The sequence below is a fragment of the Macaca nemestrina genome, chromosome 16 (genome assembly GCF_043159975.1).
Source record: "Macaca nemestrina isolate mMacNem1 chromosome 16, mMacNem.hap1, whole genome shotgun sequence".
In the NCBI taxonomy this organism is placed as follows: domain Eukaryota; kingdom Metazoa; phylum Chordata; class Mammalia; order Primates; family Cercopithecidae; genus Macaca; species Macaca nemestrina.
In genome coordinates this window covers 87904885-87930885 of record NC_092140.1, presented here as the reverse complement: position 1 = coordinate 87930885, position 26001 = coordinate 87904885, and the positions used below count along the sequence as shown (strand labels likewise).

Below are 26001 nucleotides of genomic sequence, written 5' to 3'. Positions count from 1 at the left end.
ACTGATCAGGGTGAGGAAGAAGTTCAGACTAGGGAACAATGTGCTTTCAGAATTTTTATCTGTTTATCAGCCTTAAAGTTTATGTTGCAGCATTATCCTCTTTCCAAAACCCAGCTTAGTCCATGCTTCCCATACTGGTTGTTTTAATAGCTTCAGAAGCATTCTTCTTAGTAAGCCTTTAAATCCCTTATCAGAGCTGGCCAGATCGTAGGGTTCAAATATCCACAGGGAGTAAGATCCAACTGAAAACAGGAGGCCGACATAGCCTGTTGTACATTGTTGGTGATTTTAGCTGTGTTTTTTGGAACTGGTCAAAATCCTAACCTTTGTCTCTTCTGAGATCTGATCCCGCATTTGACTAATTAAAAAAAAGGGCTGGGGCACTATACTGTTAAGCTGCAAGAAAAGCAAAGCGTGTGTTCCAACAATAAATGTGGTCTGTCTGTGGAACGAATATACCAGCAGTCAGTTGTGTTTACCTGAACTTGTATTTTTCTTGGCATTCTACAAACTAACATGTTTATTTTGCCATTTGGATTAGGAAATGGAAATGACATGAACCAGAATTTGTATTGCTGGTAGGGAATAAATTTTTAAATTTTATTTGGATTTGTTCCTCAAGATCATGACATGCATTTCTAACTATTACTGTCAAATATGACAAATGAAAATTATGTGACCTGCATGTGATTGATACTACACAGGCTCTCTGCTCATATCTGTGTTTTGAATGGTTTGTACTCAAAGCTAACTTGTCCCAAAATATGTGCTGTAGATCAGAGTCTTAACATGATGCCTTGAGACACAGGTTCCCTGCTGAAAGGAGATTGAGAAATGCTGTGTGCTCCAATCCCTTCCTTAGACTTGCTCAGTGCATATTCACATATTAAAGTCCCTAGGAATTACTGCAGGTAAGAATTTTGTTTACATAGCTTAATCCAGTTTATTTCTCCCTTAGTTAACATAGAGTGATTTTTTATAAATGTAATACCTATTAACTACCAGGAGAAATACGATTCAAAAAAAATTATTTGGGGAAGTGCTTTCCCAAATTGTTCAATGGAGAAACATGTAAAAGATGCTGTGTGTTCTATGTTTTTGGAGAGGAAGGCATTTTTGTTCTTTGTAAGAACAAGGTAAGGCTGTGCATGCATGTGTGTGCAGGTGCATGTGTGTGTACTCACAAGCAAGTGTGCATTGGGAACATGTAGTATTTCTCTTTTGAGCTACAATAAAGACACGGAAGTCTGGATAATTTGTGTTCAGTGCCCAGCCTTGTCTATCTGCAGTTACCTTAGGAAGCCTTTCTGTTTTGTGCTCTCAGCTCTAACATGGTTTGGTGAAGCCTAATCTGCTTAAAACATCTAACATGGAAATCATTGCCCACATATTTGATTTCATACTGAAATCCAAATCATGCATACAATATCAAACTTTGACACAGTTTGGTGCATTGCTCAAGATCCCTCCTCACCTCTAACTTCCCAAAGGATTAGCCATAAATTTTGACAGTAGGAAAATTACTGGCTCAACTACTTTCTGCAACAAGAGAATAAACACTTCCTACAGGCAACTTTTCCACATCAATGATGGACTTGAAAATTTCTGCATACTTATGTAAGAAGAGGAGGCAGTTTTATCATTTGATCATATATATTCTCAATTCAATTTATAGGAAAATATGAATTACCAAGAAAAGTCAGATCATATGTTCATGTTAGGTTATAAATGTTGATATACCACAATATAACAAGTACAGACCACGGTTTCTCAACACCAGCGCTATTGACATTTGGGGCCAGATAATTCTAATGCTTTGTGTGTGTGTTGAGCGGGAGGGTCTGACTCTCCTGTGCGTTGTGGGATCTGTAGCTCCCTGACCCCTACCCATTAGATGTCAGTAACACCCCCTGCCTTGCCCCTCCCCCCCAACTTGTGACAACCAAAACTGTCTCCAGACATTGCCAGACATTCCTCAAAGGGCAAAATTATTGCCCTTTTTCCAATAACTACTGGTTTAGACCTTATTAATAATTGTGAAGTCAATGTATTCGCTTTCCAAGTCTGCTCTTTAAAAAGTTTCTGCGTGCAATTAATACGAATTCTCTGTAGTAACCATTGTCTCAAATCCTCAGCATATTCAAAAATGCCACCTGCATCATATATTAACCAAGTGCAGCAAAAGGTAGTTTATCTTGGCCTAGGAGAAAAATTTTGTCACACTGATCCTCATTTTCTTCCTAAGTTGAAAGAGAGAGAAGGAAATGGGTAGGGCCTAACTTTAACCTGTACATAGTATGCATTTGGATTTTGGCTAAATAGTGGCTTAGGACCAAAACTCCTCCAAAAAATTTATTCATCATTTATTTTTACTAATCAAAATAATGGACTCTTTGAGTACCTCTGATATGGTTTGGCTTTGTGTCCCCACCCAAACCTCATCTTGTAGCTCCCATAATTCCCACGTGTTGTTGAGGGGACCAGGTGGGAGGTACCTGAATCTTGAGGGCGGGTCTTTCCCATGCTGTTCTTGTGACAGCGAATGGATCTCACGAGGATGGTTTTAAAAACGGGAGTGAGACTTACCTATGAGTGAGATTCATGTGTTATGTGTTTTTCTGTGCCTAGCTTATTTTACTTAACATAATGACTTCCAGTACCAACCATATTGCTGCAAATGGCAAGAGTTCATTCTTTTTTATGGCTGAATGATACTCTACTATGTATATAGAACACGTTTTCTTTATCCATTCATCCATAGATGAACACTTAAATTGATTCCCTATCTTGGCTATTGTGAATATTGCTGCAATAGACTTGGGAGTGCAGCTATCTCTTCAATACACTGATTTCCTTTCTTTTGGGTATATACCTACCAGTGGGATAATTGGGGTCATATGGTAGTTCTGTTTTTAGCCACGCTGTTTTCTTTTTCCTTTTTTTTTTTTTTGAGATGAAGTATCTGTCACCTAGGCTGGAGTGCAGTGGTGCAATCTCAGCTCACTGCAACCTCCACCTCGGAGATTCAAGCTGTTCTCCTGCCTCAGCCTCCCAAGTAGCTGGTATTACAGGCACCCACAACCACACCTGACTGATTTTTGTACTCTTCAGTGTAGATGGGATTTTGCCATATTGGCCAGACCGATCTTGAACTCCTGACTCTTAGGCGATCTGCCCGCCTTTGAGCCTCCCAAAGCCATCCTGTTTTCTGTAGTGGCTGCACTATACTTTACATTTCCACTAACAATTCTACCACAGTTTTGTTTTGTTTTGTTTTGTTTTTCATCCATGGATAGGCACTGAGGTTGATTCCATGTCTTGGCCATTGTGAATAACGCTGCTGTGAACATGGGAATGTAGATATTCCTTCAATATCCTGATTTCATATTCTTTGAATATATACTCAGAAGTGGGATTGCTGGATCATATGACAGTTCTATCTTTTTTTTTTTTTTTTTTGAGGAACTTCTGTATTGTTTTTCATAATGGCTGTACCGATTTACATTCCCATCAACAGTGTACAGGAATTCTCTTTACTCCACATCTTTGCCAACACTTGCTGTCTCCAAATCTGTATTTCTGAAAGCATGGTGCGAATTATGTCTCTCTATGCCCCAAGTTTCCTTTGTGAGCAGCCTGATTTTCCAGCTTATCTCCTCCTCCCCTTTTCCTTTCACAAACCCTGCAGAGCTCAACTCTTATTCCTGCCCACACACATGCTGCCCTGTCCTTCCCTGAATCAATTTTCTTGCAGTTCCTTCCTGTGGGAGGGGCCCATCCTCCATCCACCAACCCTTGCGCCAACCCTTTAATTGGGTCTTTCCAACCCAGTGTGCTCCCCTCCCTCCTCTGAGCTGCAGGAGATTTCTGTTTAGCTTTTCACCTTACATGTTGTATTTAATGTATGTATAGCATTTGGTTTACCCTCCTTACTAGAGTCTACATTTCACAGAAAGGACTATATGTGAACCAACTTTATACTTCCTAACATATGTGCTTTTCATGGAAATCGTTCCAAAATATCAATTAAATAAAACTGTACATTGTCTAACTTTTATTTTCTAACAAGGACTGGAGCTCTAAGACCACACCAACTTGTTTTTCTACTTACTTTGTGTGTATGTGTGTATGTGTGTGTGTTTTCCTTTATGCAGCCAAATATACAAAATGAACAGCTTTTGTATTAATCTGAGATAGTGAAATTAATGAGAAGGGCTGCTTTTGTAGCTCTGGCACAGTTCTAAAGGGATCAGAGCAATCACCAAGGGGTTCAACTAATTAAATAATACTACACCAAAGCTAAGCACCAAAGTTAGCTTTGCAAAACTAATCTGAAATAAATGAAAAGAAAATGTGAAAAACAAATGTATGACATTGATGCTATTTTACTCCATCCTCTCTTTGTCTCTGTCTCTGTCTGTCTCCCCCACACTGTCACTTCCCACCCTGCTTTCTCTTTCCCTCCTTCTCTCCTTCCTTTTTGACAGAGATCAGTGACACATCTCGTTTAGCTTCTCACAGGAGCAGTATCTAAGTAACCAGGTATAATGCAATATACGTCTTTTTAAGTCTAGTAGTTTAAAACTTCCAAATCTTGATTTTGCTGCTGAAAACAAATAGAACTAAGAACATGTTCCTAACTTAGATTTTAAAAGCAATAATAACAAATTAAACTAAAATTATCTTCAGGAAGTTCCTATTTCTAATTTTCAATCTAATTTTCTGGGATTCTGAGTTACGATTCACTCACAGTATTTTAATTCATAGAATGGCTTTTCTTCTCCCACCCCACTCCAATCTCTTCATACTAACCATCAGATTTAAATTTTGGTCATAATGGAAAGAAGTCAGATTAAAAAAATGTTTTCTTATTAACTGTCAGACGAAGGTACTTGTATTTTCCCTTTATATATTTTTGTCTCCTAATGTGGATATACCACATTTTCAAAAGATAATCCAAGATACAGTTCAGACTGTAATCCATGTTAATTGTAATGACAGTGTCTGTGTATGGTACTGTTATACAAATAGGAATTAGAAAACAGCCTCACTTCACAGAGAATTAACTAAATGGTGCTAAACCGGTTACTCAAAAAGGTGGAGAAGTGTAGAGAACCACTGCTTTCCTTTAGCTCAGTCTCCTTTGGGGTGGGGGGAGAAGTCTGGCGCCACAAAAGGAATTATGCTCTGGTTTGAACAGAGACCTGAAGGCTATTAAGTTTATTTTAAGAATGTGTTGCCAGAGATCTAATAAATTTATTTGTAGCTTCAGGCAGTGCATGCATGAAATCTTGCTGCACCAGGTGTTTTGTTTTGTATTTTTTTCTCTTCCCCAGAGGAAGAAGAGGGTGTGGATCTTCTTGACGAACTTAACTCTTAGTAAAGCGGTAATTTTTTCTGTAACAGTATAGTATTTAAAACATTTTTTTAACTTCTATACAAGTGAAAAATAATTTAAAAAATTGTCTCTGGGCTGCTTTAAAGAAAATAAAGTAAGTCCTCCCAAATTATATATACACATATAATTTTATTTAATTTTAAACACATTTTAAAATAATCTTATGCTTAAGAACCGTATTTGAGATTACAGCCTGTTAAATGGAAAGATCACTAAACCAGGAGTGAAATCTCTGGGGATTCAAAATGCTTTGTAATCTTATTCACATCCCAACCTTTCTGAATCTTGGTAAAATGGAGCAGTGAGAAAAGATGGAATCCAGCATTCATTCTGCTCTAAAATGCTTGGCATCTGTTTGTATTATTCACCCACATAATAATTTCTTGAGTTAGTTTGTGTTCTTATTTAAAATACAGTGTTATACTTGCATGTTCAGGAAAAAATAATTCTCAGCCACTCACATCACAGTGTTAAAATGACAAAATTAGCTTGAAATTTAGACCCCAAATGATAATCTAATAACCTGAATGTTGTAAATGAGAATTCATCTTGCAATTATGCATTTGCTTTGTCCTTTGTCCTCTGTAGATATACACCTGAATTCCTTATCCTAAGCATGCCTATCAACAGTACAGACATTCATTCCACTAAGTGTAAGCTTCTAATTAAGAAAGCAGTGTTACTTAATTAAATCAGGTTTGATGAAGGAAATACGCTTAAACCCTAGGTAAGGGGATGTAAATTCATGTTTCGTCCTTCCTTTTCCTCCCTTTCCATTGCAGGGGATGAAAATAAACACATCGTTTTTGTTTTATTTTATTTTATTATTTTTATTTTTGAATGGAGCTGGGGGAGGGGGGCTGTGCTTAGAGAAATGCAGAGGATCCCTGCAGGCTCAGGCTTGCAGATTCCCATTCCAACCTGGCTGTGGCCTGATGAGGCACATTATTCAGCCTAGAAGGAGGATTTTCCTTCTGACTTCCCTGGATTTTGACTTTGGCTCCAAATTCATTCATCAAACCAGAGGGTCTTAAATCCTAGCTTGTGTTAATTTTTTATAAATCCGTCTCAAATATTTGTTAACCAACTTTCATACCCTTTGCTTCATCATGTAATACTCCTCATTTGAGGGCCTCACTATTCACTAGAATCAGAGCTGATAGTAGAGGGAAACTTACTCGGATGACAGTTTTGCTTCTTTCCAGTAGCACTAATTTATAAATTAAGTTAAGCAAATTAGAATTAAGCTAGAGTAGCCTGCAAATAGGATAGTCACCTAAAGGTCGTCATCTGAAGACTCAGAGGAAGTATAGGAAGAATATTAGCAGGCTGCACTTGAATGCTACATCTACCACATACTACACCCCTGGGAACGTAAAGTGGCTAGTTTAATCTGACACTGATTTACCTCATGCATAGAATGTGGAAATACCTAAGTTGCAGGGTTGCTGTGAGATGCATTGAGATAATGTGCATATTATCAAAATCACCCTGACCATGGTCCTCAATCTGTCCAGCTCTCCTCTGCAGGCATTTTCAGAGTCCCCAAGGCTGAGCTGAATTCAGCCAGCTTATACCTACACTTGAGTTCCACTTGTTTTTGGTGAGTGTTATGGTTTCTCTTTTGTGTGTTTTGATTGTCCAATGCCTATATTATGCCAGTTCTGATTGGCCAAAGCCCATGCCACTGGTTGGCCAAGATGATGATGATGATGATGATGATGATGATGATGATTTGAGATGGAGCCTCACTCTGTCACCCAGGCTGGAATGCAGTGGTACGATCTCAGCTCACTGCAACCTCCGCCTCCCGGGTTCAAGTGATTCTGCCTCAGCCTCCTGAGTAGCTGGGTTACAGGCACGCGCCATCACACCCGCTAACTTTTGTATTTTTAGTAGAGATGGGGTTTCACCATGTTGGTCAGGCTGCTCTTGAACTCCTGACATTGTGATCCCCCCACCTTGGCCCCCCAAAGCGCTGGGATTACAGGCATAAGCCGCCACCACGTCCGTCCAGTCAAGATTATTTTTAATATCACTTCTGCCCCAAGGATAGGTGTTCTCCATAGTAAGCTCATTTGCTCAACATCTGCACAGCAACATCTGCACAGCTCTACTAGTAATCCTATCACAGCTATGCCCAGCTCCTCCATAGGAGGAACCCTCCCTGTGGCCCCAGGAACCCCCAGGGGTGGACCACATAGCTGTGTGGTGATCTTTTCTGTTATTCTCTATTGAAGGAAAAGGGTATCCAAAAGTGTGCTGCTTGGCCCCTGGTGTGAAAAAAGAGACTAATTAAGCATCCCTTTAGATTTCCACAGCTGCTTTCTTTCCCTGGAATCCAAAAATACATCCAGGAGCCTGGGCAAGAATTAGAGATGAGAAAACTTACACTACATTTTGAATCCCTACACTCAGATGATTAAACTTTTGTATAGAGTCCATTGTTTTGCCTGACATCCATTTTCATTACCAGGAGTTCTCTCTCCACAGGCTCCTTTATAGCCCGAGAAAATCAGCTGATACCCACCTGGGGTGGGTATATATGTAACCATATCATGTCCTCAGGAAATAAAATTACACATAGTAATGTGGATTGTGATACTATTGGCTTGTAAGGTGAACATTGATATATTTGTCAGCATCCATCTCCACCTCCATATAGTCTGGCCATTTCTTATCTGTCTACAGAAGAATATTGAGTAGAGTATGAAATAATCCATACTTGATCTCAATTCAGTGTAGTTTGTGTGACAGTTTCTAAGATATCATAGCTCCATTTGTTCTTTTGTGTTTGTACATACCTATCCTAAAAATGGCCCAAAAGATCACTACAAGCCGTGTGTGTCCAATGGAAACCAACGTGTGTCGTGGTGCTGTGCCTATTTCCCTCTACCTCCTGGGTCTTTGTCATGCCACTCCTCTTTTTTTTTTTCTTTTCTTTTTTTTTTTTTTTTTTTGAGATGGTGTCTCGCTCTGTTGCCCAATCTGGATTGCAGTGGCGTGATCTTGGCTCACTGCAACCTCCACCTCCCAAGTTCAAGCAATTCTCCTGTCTCAACCTCCTGATTAGCTGGGATTACACCTGCCACCAAACCCAGCTAACTTTTGTATTTTTAGTAGAGACAGGGTTTCACCATGCTGTTCAGGCTCTCAAACTCCCGACCTCAGGTGATCTGCCTTCCTAGGCCTCCCAAAGTGCTGGGGTTACAAGTGCCAGCCACCACACCTGGCCCCATTCCTCTTTCTCTACATTTCTCTACCAAATCTCCGTATTTCTTTGTGGATCTGACCCCTGTGCTGTGCTGCCTCATTTTCAGAATGTGTTAGGCAATGGAAATGGTGAGGAGGGAGTGTTCAGAATGAAGGGAGAAAACGATATAACAATTATCATAAGCAGCAATTCTTGAATACCTTACTATTGGACTAATCAATACTGAAATTATCAAGTAGTCTAAAGCTTGACATCCCTCAGTGCCTGAGTCACCTCTGGATGATCCAGGGCGGGCTGCAGATGTATCTTGACCTCGCCTTCTTTGTCTCTAATATCCAATCTCTTAAATAGGAGGAGAAGGAAATAAATATTGAGTAAATGCCCTGAGTGCCTACCACATTGAATTCTTTGAAGTTCCTTTTTTTTTCCACCGGATTTCTTATCTCTCTTCTTATACCTAATCTTCCAGGAACGCCTTCCCCTCCATCTCTCTAAATGTCTAAATACCACCCTGTACTTAAGCCCCCATTTAAACACTATCTCTTCCATGAATTTGTCTTTGATCCCCACGGGCTACAGTAATCCCTCACTCTTGTGAACTCCCACAGCTCATTATCAGTGCCTCTCACAGCATTTGCCAGGCTCTAGTTTGTGCACATTATCTAGGTGCCCGTGCCATCTCCTGCGGTTGAATGCCAGCCCCTGGGGGCAGGGTAAGAGCCAAGTCGGCTTCAGCTGTGCACCAGGTGCTTTTCAGCAGAGTGAAGTCAGTCTGACTTTAGGGGCCAGAGAACAGGATTCCACAAGCTCAAGGATATTCCCCTATGGAAGATTCTAAGGCAATGCAAAGTTCAAGAGAAGATCATCCTATCACAGAAATGGCAGTGAAATTAATCCCTTATTTTAACTTTGATTTTAGATTTGCACCATCATTACTAGCATTGATTCGGATGGTAGCTGCGTGGTTGCTAATCACTGTCCTTACTGTCTAAGAGAACAAGACTTCTTAAAAATCTGCTTAAAAATCAAATTATCTGCCCCGTGCACCTATAGTCCCAACTACTCAGGGGCCTGAGGTAGGAGGATCACTTGAGCCCAGGAGTTTGAGGCTGCAGAGAGCTGTGACAGTGTCACTGCCCCCGAGCCTGGTCAGCAGAATGAGACCATGTCTCTAAAACAATAACGAAAATCAAATGATCTGATTTCCCCAGTAAAGTAGGTAATAGTATTATTATCTTAACCTTTTCTCATATAAATATCTATATCTATTGCTGATTTAAAGGACTACATCCAGCTTTTAAAAATTTCTATATAGTTGATTTTCAGTTCAGCTTTGAAGCTGAGCTTTATTCTGGGCAAATGAGATTTTACCAAGCTAGAAATTACCAACAATATTTTCTATTTGTAACGATTCTCCAAGAAGAAATGTGTTGTCAAAGCTAAATGGACATGTCCCCTTTATCAAATACAAGTCAAAATTGTGGCACTAGTTTCATATTATTGAAGATGAAATGCTTTGTCTTTAGAGAGATCAGGCAGCCCTGAGCTTTTAGGGAGGGCTAATTGGAGTTTGATATTCTTTGTTATTCTAAAAAAAGAAAAACTACTGAGTTAGAATTGAAGAAAATGAAGAAGTCTGAAGACCAGCTGGATAAGTTCAAAAGAGGTCTTTTCATCAACACCTTAATGGCTTTGGTGTCAGGATTTGAAGACAGGGCATTTGGGAGTGTGGTTATCAGCTGTCAGGCACCTGTTGTGTGGATTTATGACATGAGTCATGGACTTTAATTTTTTTCAAATGAGGTGCTGAGACTAGCTCCTTGTGCATCATAAATGACAGAACCTATTTTAGAAAGGCAACGAATTTTGTTTAAGTAAAAATGTGTCAGTTTTCAACATTATTTAACTTCATCTATAATTTCACATTCAGTAAGCTGTAGCTTTTAAGTGTCAACGTTTATTATTTCCATTAATTGAGGTTTTAGAGGAGTTTACGTGATAGGTAACAAATTAGTCAATAAAGTATCTTTCTATTCTTTCAATAAAATACAGAGTTCAATTATACAAGGTCACAGTTTTAGTAAAGGGAGTTACAATAAGTTACAGCCTGGTTCCTCGAATCTCTATATCCCTCCTGCATAAGAAGTGAGTACCTAAGCTTTTATGAATTCTGAAACCAAATCTGATTCACATGTGTAAGGTTCAGAAGAGTTACGTAGTATTTCATTCCATTCAGGGTTAAGCTTTATAGACTTCATATTTTCTAGTTAAATATCTATTTATATGCTCTGGTTTAAAATTCCAGTTTTAGTGGGAATTCCAAATTTTCTATAATAGTTACTTTGGACCATCTCCCTTTCTTACAAATCAAAGCTTCTTTATATTTTTTCTGCATTGTATTTTGAAATAAAATCTCAAGGTGGTGGTTGTACATATGAAATACTAGCAAACTGTTCAGCTATGTGTCATTCAAAACCTCTGATTAACCAGCAACCTGGCACCTTCGTCCTTTCAGAACATAGGTACAACCCTGGAAATAATTTTTACAGATGTTTAAGTAGAGACGAAATTAGGTATCTCTAAAACCATCCACAAAGGGAATGGAAGGGTTAAATAGCCCATTAGTCATCAGTAATCCCTGAAAGTGTCATTTAGAGAAACACAAATTCCAATAATTCACATTTATGTATCACTTAAAGTCTTTCAAGAAGTATGCAACATTTTAGAAAGGGTATCATTAAACCAATTACTGTTTTTTAAATAAAAAGATTCAATAATGAAAGAGATATGTTACATTTACATAGAAAATTTATATTGCTCAATAAATGAAGGACCACAGAACTTTCAACCCAGACATTAGAGTTTCTAATTGATGCAATAGGCATTTTTCTAACAATAAGTAAAATGAGCTCCCTGACCTCCTGGATCACGTGTTGCAGTGGGAGAACACAGAAAATGACCAAAAAAAAAAAAAAAAAGTAAATATATATAGGATATAAGATTTTGGAAAGTACTGTAGAGAAAAATTCATCAGAATAAAGGGGTAGAGAGTGCTGGAGTTTGCATTAGGCTTGCTGTTTTATAAAAACTGAAGAGAGAAGCCCTCAGTGACTCGATACTCTTAAAATGTGCCATATTTAGAAGAGAATTATATTTTCTGGAATATCTCAGGAAAGGGTAGAATCAAATCTTAAAATTAGCTAAGAGTTGTTAAAATGTAGAGGAAGAGGGATTCCCAGGAAGAGTAGGAAAACGGAGGATGTCCTGAGCAGAAGACACAGCACATACAAAAACAGCCACCTTTGTCCAGAAAAGAGTGAGAGGTTGGATGTGAGATGCTGGATATTTCTCTTTAGGGGGAAGTGATGGGATGTGAAGACATGGGTGTTAGAATGGACAAGAAAAGGCTTGGGAGAGCATGACAAGAAGTTTGGAATGAAACCTAGGCTTGCTGGGACCGCAATTTAAAGTGGACAGGAGTGTGGTATAAAGGTGTTTTCATCTAATAATTTGTTTTGAAATCAGAGCTGGTTTATGTACTAATTTAGTCAATTGCATATTATTCTATCTTTTCTATTACTTTCTAGATGATGTTCCAAGTAATGGAACATAAGCACAATAATTCTTAAAAATATTTTTAAAAACAATGAGAACAAGTATTGGCAACAACGAAAGAATGGGTACTCTCAATTCCTGACGTAAATTAGTGCAATTTAGTACAATTAGTAAACTCATACAATTAAATATGAGAGGATACCCACTAAAGTGCACAACTATACAGAGTAATCAATAAGAGAACAGCTGCAGAATCACAAAGAGATGAGAGGGCTGGAGCAGCTGCAGCTGCTTCACGCAGGAGGGGGATAGAGCAGCGATAAGGAGTGGGAAGTGTCAGCCAAGGAAGAATACCAGTCCTCATGTTAGGCAAGAGGACAGGGATGAGGGAAAGAGTGAGGGTGGCACATCCCAGGAGCTGCAAGAATCTTGGCTTGACCTCCAAATGGGCAGATTAGAGCGCAAGGGGAACAATCAGGGTAGGTCAGGATGAACCTGGAAATCTGCAAAGTCCACTTGGGCCGGTCGCGGTGGCTCAAGCCTGTAATCCCAGCACTTTGGGAGGCTTAGGTGGGCAGATCACGAGGTCAGGAGATCGAGACCATCCTGGCGAACACGGTGAAACTCCGTCTGTACTAAAAAATACAAAAACTAGCCGGGCGAGGTGGCGGCGCCTGTAGTCCCAGCTACTCGGGAGGCTGAGGCAGGAGAATGGCGTGAACCCGGGAGGCGGAGCTTGCAGTGAGCTGAGATCCGGCCACTGTACTCCAGCCCGGGAGACAGAGCGAGACTCTGTCTCAAAAAAAAAAAAAAAAAAAAAAACAGAAAAGTCCACTTGATATGGGCAAAACTGTAGGCAAGACGCGGGGCAAAGGAGAAATGAGCACAGGTGGGTGTCAGGCAGACGAATAGTAGTCCAGCAGTGGGCCTGCAGGGTGGGCTTGGGCATGCGTGGTGTGGCAGGGCAGAGTGAGCTTGCATTTGTTGAATGATACTATTGACCTCAGAGTACTGTGTGTGTATATGGGTTATCTGAGCCAATCGTCGAAGAAATCACAGGTGCTAATTAGCATCACCCTCACTTGACTCTCCAGAAAAGGAAACAGAGAGATCTAGAGAAGTAACTTGGTCAGAGTCAGACTGCAGCTAGAAGTGATGTGGGTGGGCCTTGGACTCCAGTTCTGAGGAGCCTCCTAGCCCATGGCCTCTCCTCTCCAGAACAGCACTCAGGGTGCGGCAGACGTTAGGCATAGTAATTTTCATCAGGGCAAAATGTGGAATGAGTTTCCTTGTTAAACTGACAAACTTACACAAAATTCCGGCTCTCCAATCTTTTTTTTTTTTTTTTTTTTTTTTTTTTTTTTTTTTTTTTTGAGACAGAGTTTCACTCTTGTTGCCCAGGCTAGAGTGCAATAGTGAGATCTCGGTTCACCCAACCTCCGCCTCCCGGGTACAAGCGATTCTCCTGCCTCAGCATCTCAAGCAGCTGGGATTACAGGCATGCACCACCATGCCTGGCTAGTTTCGCATTTTTAGTAGAGACGGGGTTTCTCCATGTTGGTCAGGCTGGTCTCGATCTCCCGACCTCAGGTGATCTACCCACCTCAGCCTCCCAAAGTGCTGGGATTACAGGCGTGAGCCACCATGCCCGACCCCAATCTCTTTATATTTTATAGTTGATAAATTAACTAAAAATAGGAAAGTCCATAATCCCATCATTTAAAACACCAAGCAGCTACACCTGTGTCATGCCTCATTTTACAAAGCTACGATCACAGCATCAGTACGATTTGTTGTGGTGTTTTTAAGTGTTTTTGGTGTTCCAATAATATTTATTGTTTAAGAGTTGAATAACATTTTATTGATTTGATATACTATAAGATGGTTTTTAAGGTTTGGGGTTATTATAGAAAATATTGCAATGAATAGTTCCTTGCAAATACATTTCTGCTTCTTTTAAAGCAAAAATCCCACAGAAGGACCTACAAGATTGAATGATATAACCATCTTTTGCCCCTTGCACACATTGGCACATAGCTGTCCAAAAGGCTTGTGCTAATTTGAAAGTCAAACAACAGTAAACAAGAAAACAATTTCCCTACATAATCTCAGTTGTACAGGGTATTCTCTTTAATCTTTAGTACACGTTACGTTGATAGCTGAAAGTAGCTGCAGTTTTTATTTTTTAAAAGTTCGAGCAAAGATGTACATATTTCCATGTCTTCACTCATTCAACGTTTTCCCTTGTGTAGATTTTTTTTGGCATCTATTAAAGTTTTGAGATTTTCCTCTTTCATTTCCTTTTCTGTAGTGAAGCTCTTTGTGAACTGCAAAGAGAAGAAACTAGAATGAAAATTGTGCCTCTAGCTGTGTTTGTTACTTGGGCTTTTTTTTTTTTTTTTTTTTTCCACAGCCACTTTCAGAAAGACTTAAAAGGCATTACTGATGCCTTTGTTTGTAAACCTCACCTTACTCTGAAATAATTGGTGTAGATCAAAAGAAGTAGAGGGATGCGTGCAGAGTGATCGATCAGCTGATAACTATTTTTCCTTTCATTTAGCCAACATAGTCGCTTTCACATTAGAAAGATCACACACAAGGTTTATTTTCTCCTGATAGGCAGCCAGCTCCATTTTGGTGGGAAGATGGGAGGGGAAAACCTTATCTTCAGAGTGGAATGGCAATCAATGAAAAGCACTGTCTGTTTGCTCTAAGGAATGGAGTGGAATATAGCGGGGAAGGGAGGCGGAGAAGGGATATTTGTTTTTCCTTAGGTGGTTATAATTAAAACCTTCCACCCAATTGCTCCGTGAACCAGAAAAAGGTATTTGTGAAGTGTGTGTTTTTTTAGAACATCACAAAGGAGCCTTGCAGCCCTCTGATTAGAAAACTTGCTCTCCAGCGGCACCTTGTGGGAAGTGAGTTATCCTGCAAGTTGGATGTTTAGTTTTAGGATTAAACTGAATAGCCTCTGGTAGTTGTGCACTTCCTACCCGTTACCTACTTCCCCTCCTAAAACAGCAAGGAATTTGTGAAGAATTATGTCAGCGATAGAATTTATGTGTAACAGTCCCTAGACTGTAAGCTGTATTTCCATGTACATATTCCAGGGTTGTGCATCAAACTAAGTAGCTGTATTGATTGTTAATGTTGCTTCATTAATCTGTGGAATTTTTAAGATCACTCATTCAAGAAAGCACTAATTTATGGCTTTAATTTTTTATTTTCAAGGTGGAAACAAGGTAACCAACCAGCATTTTCGTCTGAATTGGGCATGGATCTCCTTTGAAAAGGAATATTACCTGATCAATGAGGACTCCAAATTTCTAGATGTTGTTCTTAAACGTAGAGGCTACTTGGGAGAAACTTCTTTTATAAGTAAGTTTAATTTTTTGTTTCTGTCTCAAAATTTTATTTTTCTAGCAAACGTTTATAATTCTTCTACAGTGATTAAAATATCAGTTTAGTTCACTGATCTCGTTTTCAAGCTTAAAGATTTAAAAGTTATCTAACTGCTAAAGAAACAAGCAACAGGTTTGTGTCAAGGTACTTATCTCTTCAACCCTTCTATGTACATGTGATCTTTTTCTGATGTAAAAATCAGCAGGAACAATAAGTTATGAAATAAAAATAAACGTCACTGGATCTTAGAATGAGCTTCGGCAAATCTGTAATTTATCCATAAGATAAAAGTCTTCTGAAACATGAGTGTCGTGTCCTCTCTTTGTAACCAGCAGTAAATTGTTAAATACTAATCATTTTCCTCTGCTTTACTTCGTTTAAATAAAACCGAGAGTCAAAAGCAAACGAATGAAACCTTTTTTCAACTCCAAGTTCATATTTGATTTTCATAGAAGCATAAAATAAAGTTGGCAGTATATTGGTACTTTTAAGCAGCAATATGGTTGGCATAAAATATTTAATATGTTGATAAAAATGGCAGCACCTGAAGCAATTATATTGGTTTTGGTACCATATATTTTATAGACATCTAGGCCAATGGAATTTGCATGGGATAAAAAAAGATTTCTCCTGGCTAACACAGTGAAACCCCGTCTCTACTAAAAAAAAAAAATACAAAAAACTAGCCGGGCGTGGTGACGGGCGCCTGTAGTCCCAGATTCTCGGGAGGCTGAGGCAGGAGAATGGCCTAAACCCGGGAGGCGGAGCTGGCAGTGCTCCAGCCTGGGCGACAGAGCCAGACTCCGTCTCAAAAAAAAAAAAAAAAAAAAGAAGATTTCAATGAGTGAGATTATCAACTAAGGTAGGAATCTAGGAAAATGTTGGCAAAGTAAAAAGTTAGTAAACCTATACTTGTCTCCAAATGACTATTTTGAAATTTTACCGGGTCCATGAACTTAAAGAGCCTTAAACAGTAGACCTCTATGCACAGAAATACACATCCTGCCACCCCCAACATCCCTCCCCAACACCCACAACCCTGCTGTACTTTTGCTGCAGCCAACACCCCACCACTCTTTTTGATTTCCCCTGACATGTTTTGAATCTGAATATTAATTATCCCTCACTTTAAAAATTCTTTTTTTTTTCCTCTTAACTTTAGAAGACCGGGTTTTCACAAGACACTCTCCCTGTCTTTGAGGTTGCTCTGGCTGCAGGGGGGGCTGGTCTCCCCACAGCCTCACCCTCAGCCTCTGCTTCCATCTTCATTTTGCATGAGCCTCCACCTGGCTGGCTTCTCATGCTTTGTATTTAGCCTAGGATATTCTGAGTGCTCTCAGTGCGCTCTTGTTTAGGAACACATTGTCTGCGCACATGTACACATCCCGTCTTATCATCAGGAACCAGTTGGTCTTAACTCTGCTTTGTACCTGAACATATAGCAAATAAATCATAGGGAAAATCATAACTAAAAAGCAGAGCACCTTACCAATTATTAAGAATAGGTTTATCTATTTTTTACCTGAGTTCCCACTCCTGGTGAGTTTATTTAATTTTTCACTCACAACAGGCCCCTGGATAGCACTGGGAAAGTTAACAATAGAAAAAGATTTCAAAAAAAATTTTTTTTTGCATTTTTTTTTCTCCACCGCCTCTTTTTTCTTAAGCTGGATGCTAAAATGTCAAACAAGAGCTCTTTTTGTTGTGTTTTTTTCAATGAACTATTATTTTCTATGAATATGGGAATACCAGCAGTTCTACAAAGACTCATAGGCTTTACTTGGTTTACTTCACATGGTTACTTAGTGACCTGGATGACAGAAAGTTGGGAAGCTTTCTGTGTGTGGCCCATATCCTCATTCATTGAAGATGGTAACAGAATTCATGCTAGGACCTGGAGTGGAAATCAGATTAAAATGAAGGGTAGCCTCATACAAGTTCTACAGTGAATACATTGCTTATAACTGTTCCCATACAACCTCTACTTTTATTTATGGACGTTTAGAATGACATAGATTGCATTATAGCAAAAGACAGAGTATCACTTGGGTACAGCTAAGAAATCATGAATTACATGAAATTTGTAGATGTATATTCTCAAAGATTATTATTCATTTTATAATCACTAATAAACTAAATGTGTATTTATATTCCACATTAGTATTTGCATTTCAAAGCTCTTATTGCTACCAGTTATTGAGTATTTATTAAAGGCAAGGTACTTCATACGTACCTTAAGCACTTTATCTATCTCTTTTACACCCTGTATCAATTCTTTATTCCCTGACTCAACAAATGTTTTACTGAGTACTCATTATATACCAGGGACTTTGTTAGGTAGTGAACTATGAAGAAACAATGATAGCTAATGTTTACTGGGTTATTTGCTGGGCCTACTTCCCAATACCCTACCCAGGTCAACTCCATGAGAAGAGTACCATGAGATGAGAAAATAGAGAGGCTGTGATATGTCCAAAGTTAGCCAACTAGTAAGGGGCAGAGCTGAGATTTGGCAAAAGGCCCATGTTCTTAACCACTGCACCATAGTGCTTCATAAATCCTTCACTAAGATAAGTTAATAACTTGCCTGCAATCCCACAACTGTTTTGTGGCCGAGATGGGATATAAAATCTATTCTCTCATTCCACAAATACCCTGTTTAACCACTTTGTTATTTTTCTATGTCAGAGGAAAAGATCCAATTGCAGTTTCATTTAATAACAAAAGTAAAAAAAATATAGGTGTTTTTAGCAGCAACAATTGGGATATGGTATTGCAACTCATTTAATATCAGATGGTATTGCAACTCATTTAATATTAGATGGCTTGACTATCATGTAGGAAGGAGGACTAGTTGGAACTAGCAGACATTCCTTGTATCATACTTACTCAATTTTTGTTTGTAACTCCCTTTTGAAACTCAAAAAATAATAATAATAATGCATTGCTGATGAAAGAAAACAAAACAGAAAAGTGAGCAGTAGCTATCAGAGGCAGACTAACAGATTTTTGCTGGTCATGCCACTGGGGATAGATGGGTCAGTGAGCAGAATGTGTTCTGGAACCTCAGAGAGAATGATTCCTTTCATCAGCATCTTGGCAGTGAATTGTAGTGGATCCAAGAGGTGTTGACAACCAACTCTGCGTGCACGAGGAACCAGAGAGCTATCAGGAAGTCTACAGCATTCAGCAAGATACGCAGCCCTGCAATTCCTGGTTCTGTGCCCTTTTTTTCTCTTGCCATTACATAAATTGTATTTTACCTGCTACTGTAAAAGAAAAATATGATGCAATATTTATGTCAGTTATTTTTCTGAGATCTGTAAGACAGAAACATTTTTAATAAAATCTTTGTTTTCATCTTCATTTTAAGATTAAAATAGCAGTTATTGATATATTCCTATATATAGATACATATTCAAATGACTCTTATATAAGCATTATGAAGGCAAGGGTTTCTGTCTGTTTTGTTCTCTGATACAGCCCCAGCACACAGAACAGAGGCTGGCATGGAATAAGAACTCAATGAATACTTGTGGTTGAATGGATCTTATTTAGTCCAGTTTCATTTCTAGTTTGAAAAACAAAAGGAATTGTTTTTAAAAATATAATTTTTGATTAAATGCAAAATCTTCCAAATAACTTATTTTCAAGATTTAACAAATCTAAGTCACAAGACTTTATTTTTCCCTCTTTTATTTATTTATTTATGTATTCATGTATTTTTAATTTTTGAAGCAGGGTCTCACTCACCCAGGCTGGAGCACAGTGGCATAATCACAACTCACTACAGTCTTGACCTCCTAGGGCTCAGGTGATCCTTCCACCTCAGCCTCCCCAGTAGCGAGGACTACAGGCATGTGCCACCACACCCAGCTAATTTTTGTCTTTTTTGTAGAGATGGGGTTTCACCATGTTTCCCAGGATGGTCTGGAACTCCTGGGCTCAAGTGATCCATCCACCTCGCCCTTCCAAACTGTTGGGATGACAATCCTGAGCCACCATGCCCAGCCTTATTTTTCCCTCTTTTATATCTGTCTGTCTTCTCTGAAAATGCCCAGGTTTAGAGAAATATATTTGAAAATTATTGTATTCACTTGACTCATTAAGAGGCTCTTGTTCTGTATTTAAGGATACAGAAGTCCAAGTACCATTGCCATTTTATAATTTTTCTATGACATTAAATGTTTTCACTGCTTTTGGATAATGTACCCTATAGTTCGAGTACCTGGCATGGGAATAATGAAGATCATCTTGCAATGTAGTTAGAGACCCAGAGATCCTTCAACCTTCCCAGCTAACTGAAATGAACTACCAGAGTAAGCCAAGCATACTGCTCATAATAACCATATATATTTAGCTCTCCAATTCTGTTTATTTAATTTCATGGAATTCTTGGGTGTTCCAGAAAGAAAAAATTGTCAGTGACCATGTTGAAAAACAGTGAATTACATTTTTTAAAGGACCCTAGTTCTATTAAGTGCTTAGAGAATACTATCACTTTTTATTATTCCACTTGACCATTTATGACAGATTGTGAGTCAGAGAATTCTTTCATGGAGGAGTTTCTTATTGGCTTATATTTTATAGTTAAAGAATGTTTCTTTTTTTTTTTAATATATAATATCCAGCAACACATGCAAAAGTAAATGTGAAGAGTTTTACGATTGCATAAACTTGTAGGAGTAAGGATATCGTACAATGTGAATATACATTTACTTGGTCTTGTTTGACAAGAAGTTCTTTTTTTTTTTTTTTTTTTTTTTTGAGACGGAGTCTTGCTCTGTCGCCCAGGCTGGAGTGCAGTGGCCAGATCTAGGCTCACTGCAAGCTCCGCCTCCCGGGTTTACGCCATTCTCCTGCCTCAGCCTCCCGAGTAGCTGGGACTACAGGCGCCCGCCACCTCACCCGGCTAGTTTTTTGTATTTTTTAGTAGAGACGGGGTTTCACCGTGTTAGCCAGGATGGTCTCGATCTCCTGACCTCGTGATCCGCCCGTCTCGGCCTCCCAAAGTGCTGGGATTACAGGCTTGAGCCACCGCGCCCGGCCTGACAAGAAGTTCTAATCCAAATGTAGCCCAAAGCATATATAGCAAAACCATAATTGAGGCAAAAGCAGAACAGAATCACAAACTACCCAACACCTGCAGTGAAACACTTTCATCATCAGACCCATTCCCAGTTTTCCATTTCATGAGGTCAAAGCAGGATCAACTTTGCTTTTCAGGATAAAACGACATGCAAAAAATTAACAAGGAAAATCTTAATAACCCAAGGGGAAATGAAACTAAGGAAATGATACTGTGTTTCTGTAAAGGTATTGGCACGAGAGATGGGACTGCAGAAAAAGACAGAGACTTCAAGGGCAAAGCACAGAAACAAGTGCAGTTCAACCCGGGCCAGACCAGGGCCACGTGGCGAGTGCGGATCCTGAGTGATGGGGAGCATGAGCGGTCTGAAACCTTTCAGGTGGTCCTCTCAGAGCCTGTGCTGGCTGCCCTGGAATTCCCCACAGTCGCCACTGTCGAGATCATGGATCCGGGAGATGGTAAGAGCCATTGTCAACTGGTTTATGTTGTTGCTGTTGGGCTGCTATGACAAAATACCTTATAGGGGTATAGCTTATAGTTTTAAATTCAATGTTTGAAATTTCCATAGAGAGAATCTTCTAGATGAATGATTCATTATTCTCAGATATGCTGACAGGAAGACGGAAACTAAAAAGTAATGAAAGAATGCTATATATATATAAAATATGTATAATATATAAGTATATATTTATATATAAATTGTATTACTAGATTTTATGTATATATAAATATAATTATATATATTTTCCAGCTAGTATAATTTTCATATTACCAGAAAATATTTTATTATATATATAATTACATGTTTATATTTAATTTTATTTATATATTTTATATATATATGTATATATATATAATCGTTTGTAAAGACAGGGTCTTATTATGTTGCCCAGGCTAGTGTCAAACTTCTGGCCTCAAGCTATCCTCCCAATTCAGCCTCCCAAAGCACTGGGATTACAGGTATGAGCCCCTGTGCCCAGCCAGGGATGCTATATTTTTCCAAGTAAATGAACTACCCATAGAATTACCAACATGTTCTTCCTGTTATTATAATTCTATCATTTAATACTGCTCATGTCATTTTTCTTAAATTAATTCATCACTTTTTGGAGTCCTTTAAATGTCTTAATGTATCTTTGAAACAAACGGCTTGAGTATGAGATCATTCTTGAATTAATGTGTTCCCCATATTACTTTTAATTATTCAAGATTTCTTTATATATTTACCAGCCAAAAATTTTTATTTGGCCATATGTTTCCACATTTGTTGCATAATACCCACCCCACCCACCCCCATTTTGTAGTGAACACAGTGTTTTGAATCATTGCTGTTAATTTCTGTCAGATTACATTTTCTTGTCAATGCACACCTTGGCTGATGCTGGCAAAAGTGAACCTTAATGCTTTTGTGTGTAATTTGACCTTTTTCTTCCCCCTGTCATACTTCTACAGTCCTGGCTTGTCTTGATCTAGTCAGAAAATTTTAAAAAGAAAAAAAAAAGAAAAAGAAAAAAAAAAAGATTGAATAGCTTTTTGAGGGCTGGCATTTATACAAACCCTGCAAAACATCTAAAGCTAATATCCTGTCAGAAGCCAGACATGACTTTCTTTTAAACTTCCAGCCTACTTTATTTTGTCAATCAGAAAACTCTTAAATGGTTTGCAAAGATACAATCTACAGAGTACATGAAATAGAGACCTGTGTGGAAATCCCTGTGTTAAAAGACTAAGCGTAATTAAAGAAAGTGAATAAGAAAACTGGAGCTCTGACATCATTTGTTTAACTAACAACTCTGCCTTTAGTTAAATATGAAGTTCAATTATGTTTGTAATTTTCATTAAAGAACAGTTAGCATTTACTTAATTTTATCTACATTATCCAGAGATAAATAATGAAACTTTCTTTTGGTCTTGAACTTTGCACATATGCTTGAAAAATAAAGCTTTTCTCTTTTAAACAAGCCCAGGTCAGCTTTAATACAAACGGATTCATTAGTTAAAACTGGAAGCCATTTTTTGATATTTTATTTCCTAACTAGTACAATTGCCATATTACTTGAAGAAATAAGACACTTGAATTCGTTTCTGCCTTCCTATTTATAAGCTCAGAGTGACGCTCAGCACCCATGATAGATCTAAGCAGTAGAATATTAAAAACGAAACAAAACACATACACAGCCCCCCACTTATATAATCTTTTCTTAGTGTAGGCTATGCCAAATGAAACTTTGCCATAATTTCATTTCATTTATTGATCATCTAAGTTGTTTCAGAATTTTGGAGATAAAATTCAGCCCTGTTTATTTCAAGTCATGATAATCCTTGGATAACTGACAAGTCTTCCATAATGCTTGGTATGCTCCGTGCCTTGTTGAAGACCATGGGTCTTGAAACTGTAAGACCTGAAATTGCTTCCCAACTCTATTTCTAGTTGTATGACCTAAAATAAAATAGCTTTTAATAAAGTTTCCTAATGCACAAAATCTGAAAAAGTAATAATTATCATGTTACAGCATTCCTATGAAAGAGTTCTATAAAACATAAAGCAGAATGCAAATATTCTTATTTCTAATATCATAAATCTAATGTTAGATTTCATTTTAAGAAATTGAGTAATATTTTTTCCTAACAAAGGATCACTTTCCCCACCATTTAAAAACTTTGTTTCCTTTTGTACTGTCTCTCCAGCTCTTTGCATATAAATTCACCTGCCCCAGGAGCCATTATGCCTACAAGCTCTCCCTCTGCATATTCATTCTAGGACATGTTATGATGTTTTGTTTTCATGCATTAAAAATTTGTCCAGCTCATATTTGTGCTGGGTTCAGCACTATATATTGGGAATGCAAAGATAATAGCATAGAATCTCTGCTGTCAAAGACCACAGGGGATGGGACAGAGAGCCCTTTAACTTGTCACAGCAGAATGTGATGTGATAAAACAAGGTATGAACAGTATTGTGAAATTTAGAAGAGGGAATAACCAACTCTGCTTTATTTTAGGCTGGGAACTGGTTTTACTTATTAGCAAGTTTATGTAAACACATGTAAGTCTATGCTTTCCTCAGTACTTTATAATGGTAACGACTGAAATCCATTGAGCAGTTACTATGCAATAGAGACTGTGTTTAGCACATTATATATGTTCTCTCATTCAGTCCCTTGTAGACATATGAACCATTTTAGGCATTTTACTTGTTTTCATATACAAGATAAGTAAAACAATGTCATGGTGATAAGTTCACTGATTAATTATGATTTGGGAAATTACTTCTTTTCTAACCATGTAAAATGACAGAAGACCAAAACTCAGGGGAAAGAAGAGCTCTAGAGGGGGAAACAATATACATATTTGAATATATATTGTTTAGTTTTATTATACATTTTCATATATATGTATTTTTTAAATACTGCCTCTGGCACTTATTAGCTGGAGGCTTTCAATTTTATATTTGGCAAGTTTTAGAGCATTAGTTCCAAAATTATATGACAAAAATAACTTTTTTTTTTTTTTGATGGAGTTTCACTCTCGTGGCCCAGGCTGGAGTGCAATGGCACGATCTGGGCTCACTGCAACCTCCACCTCCGGGGTTCAAGCGATTCTCCTGTCTCATCCTCCCAAGTAGCCTGGATTACAGGCACTTGCCACCATGCCTGGCTAATTTTTGTATTTTTAGTAGAAACGGGGTTTCACCATGTTGGCCAGTCTGGTCTGGAACTCCTGATCTCAGGTGATCCACCCGCCTTGGCCTCTCAAAGTGCTGGGATTACAGATATGAGCCACCGCGCCGAGTCCAGAACTTTTTAACACACACACAAACACATATACATGTATTGGCTTCTCACATTTTATAATTATGCTCTTCCAATGCCGTCTATCCATATATTTTTAAAATTATATAGTTGTTATATATGTGAAGATTTTAAATGACTGTATTTTATTTAATATGCCAGCATCTACATCACTGAAAAAATACCACTACAGTTATATGCTTGCTTATTTATCTAACCTGGTCTGATACTCAGTGCCCTCATAGATGTACTGTAATACCCCACCCCCCGCCCCCATGCCTCCAAGTGTCTGTGGCTCTCTGGTTGGGAACCATGGCTCTGCGATCAATAGAACTGACCCTCATGTAAAGAGTGAGTTCAGTCACTCATTGAGATTGATTCTACAGTCACCCCACACCCCCTTTTTTTCGACACAGTATCTCACTCTGTCGCCTAGGCTTGAGTGCAGTGGAACTATCATAGCTCGCTGCATCCCCAAACTCCTGGGCTCAAGCAATGCTCCCACCTCAGCCTTCCAAGCACCTAGTAATAGAGGTACACACCACCATGCCCAGATAAGTGTTTCTTTGTTTTGTTTTGTTTCTTTTTTTTTTTAGTTGGTTGTTTTTTTTGCAGAGACAGGAGTCTCACTATGTTGCCCAGGCTGGTCTTGAATTCCTGGCCTCAAGTGGTCCTCCTTGGCCTCCCAAAATGTTGAGATTACAGGCATCAGTCACCACACACAGCTTCTTCTTTCTTTCAATATGCACATAGAAAGTTCCAACTGGGAAGGGTTTAAAGTTCATGAAACACAACTCATTTTCTGGATGAGGAAGCTGAGAAATAGAGCTTTGAAAACTTATCTCATTTAAACCTTATGTTTATAACTGTGATTTATATATCAATTTACAAAGATCTCTGAGGGTCAAGGAATTTACTTTCCCCAAGTCACCCAGCTAATAAGTGCCAGAGGCAGTATTTAAAATATATATATATATATAAAATAAAACTAAACAATGTATATTCAAATATATATATTGTTTCACCTTCTAGAGCTCTTCTTTCCCCTGAGTTATGGTCTTCTATCGTTTTACATGGTTAGAAAAGAAGTAATATCCCAAATCATAATTAATCAGTGAACTTATCACCGTGACATTGTTTTACTTATCTTGTGTATGAAAACAACAAAGTAACTTCTTCCCTTCTTATGCTCTTCTCTTTTCTCTTTCTATTATATATTAAGCCTCGAATTTATTATATAGGTGAATAAAACTAAGCATTCTAAGAAAATAATTAAGACCAAGTCAGCCCCTGCATTATGTATCTGTATATTTGACAAATGCTTATTAAACATCTACTCTATGCCAGGAATGCTGCTAGGATCTAGGTAGTAGAGAAGAAGGCATACTAACCCTTGAAGTTAATCATATAATTAGGTGATTGCATTCCCCTAGATTGTTACAATTAACAATATAGAATGCTATGTCCTCTCATAAAAGAGCAACTAGAGCCCATAGAAGGAGTATCTATGGAGTATCCAGTCTTGAGAGAGAAGGAAAGGCTTCTAAGATAG

At 38.3% G+C, this 26001-nt stretch overlaps 1 protein-coding gene across 2 annotated transcripts in view; it reads left to right on the top strand.

The window, feature by feature from the left end:
- LOC105491762 (FRAS1 related extracellular matrix 2) overlaps positions 1–26001 on the top strand; it is a 223377-nt gene that overhangs the window by 62069 nt on the left and 135307 nt on the right. For both annotated transcript variants that reach the window (XR_011614885.1, XM_071081459.1), the window contains exons 3-4: positions 15399–15545; positions 20886–21116. Coding sequence is in view for 1 of the 2 variants with exons in the window: in XM_071081459.1 (XP_070937560.1) it covers positions 15399–15545; positions 20886–21116 (378 nt within the window). In the remaining variant the exon portion in view is untranslated. The remainder of the gene's footprint in view (positions 1–15398; positions 15546–20885; positions 21117–26001) is intronic.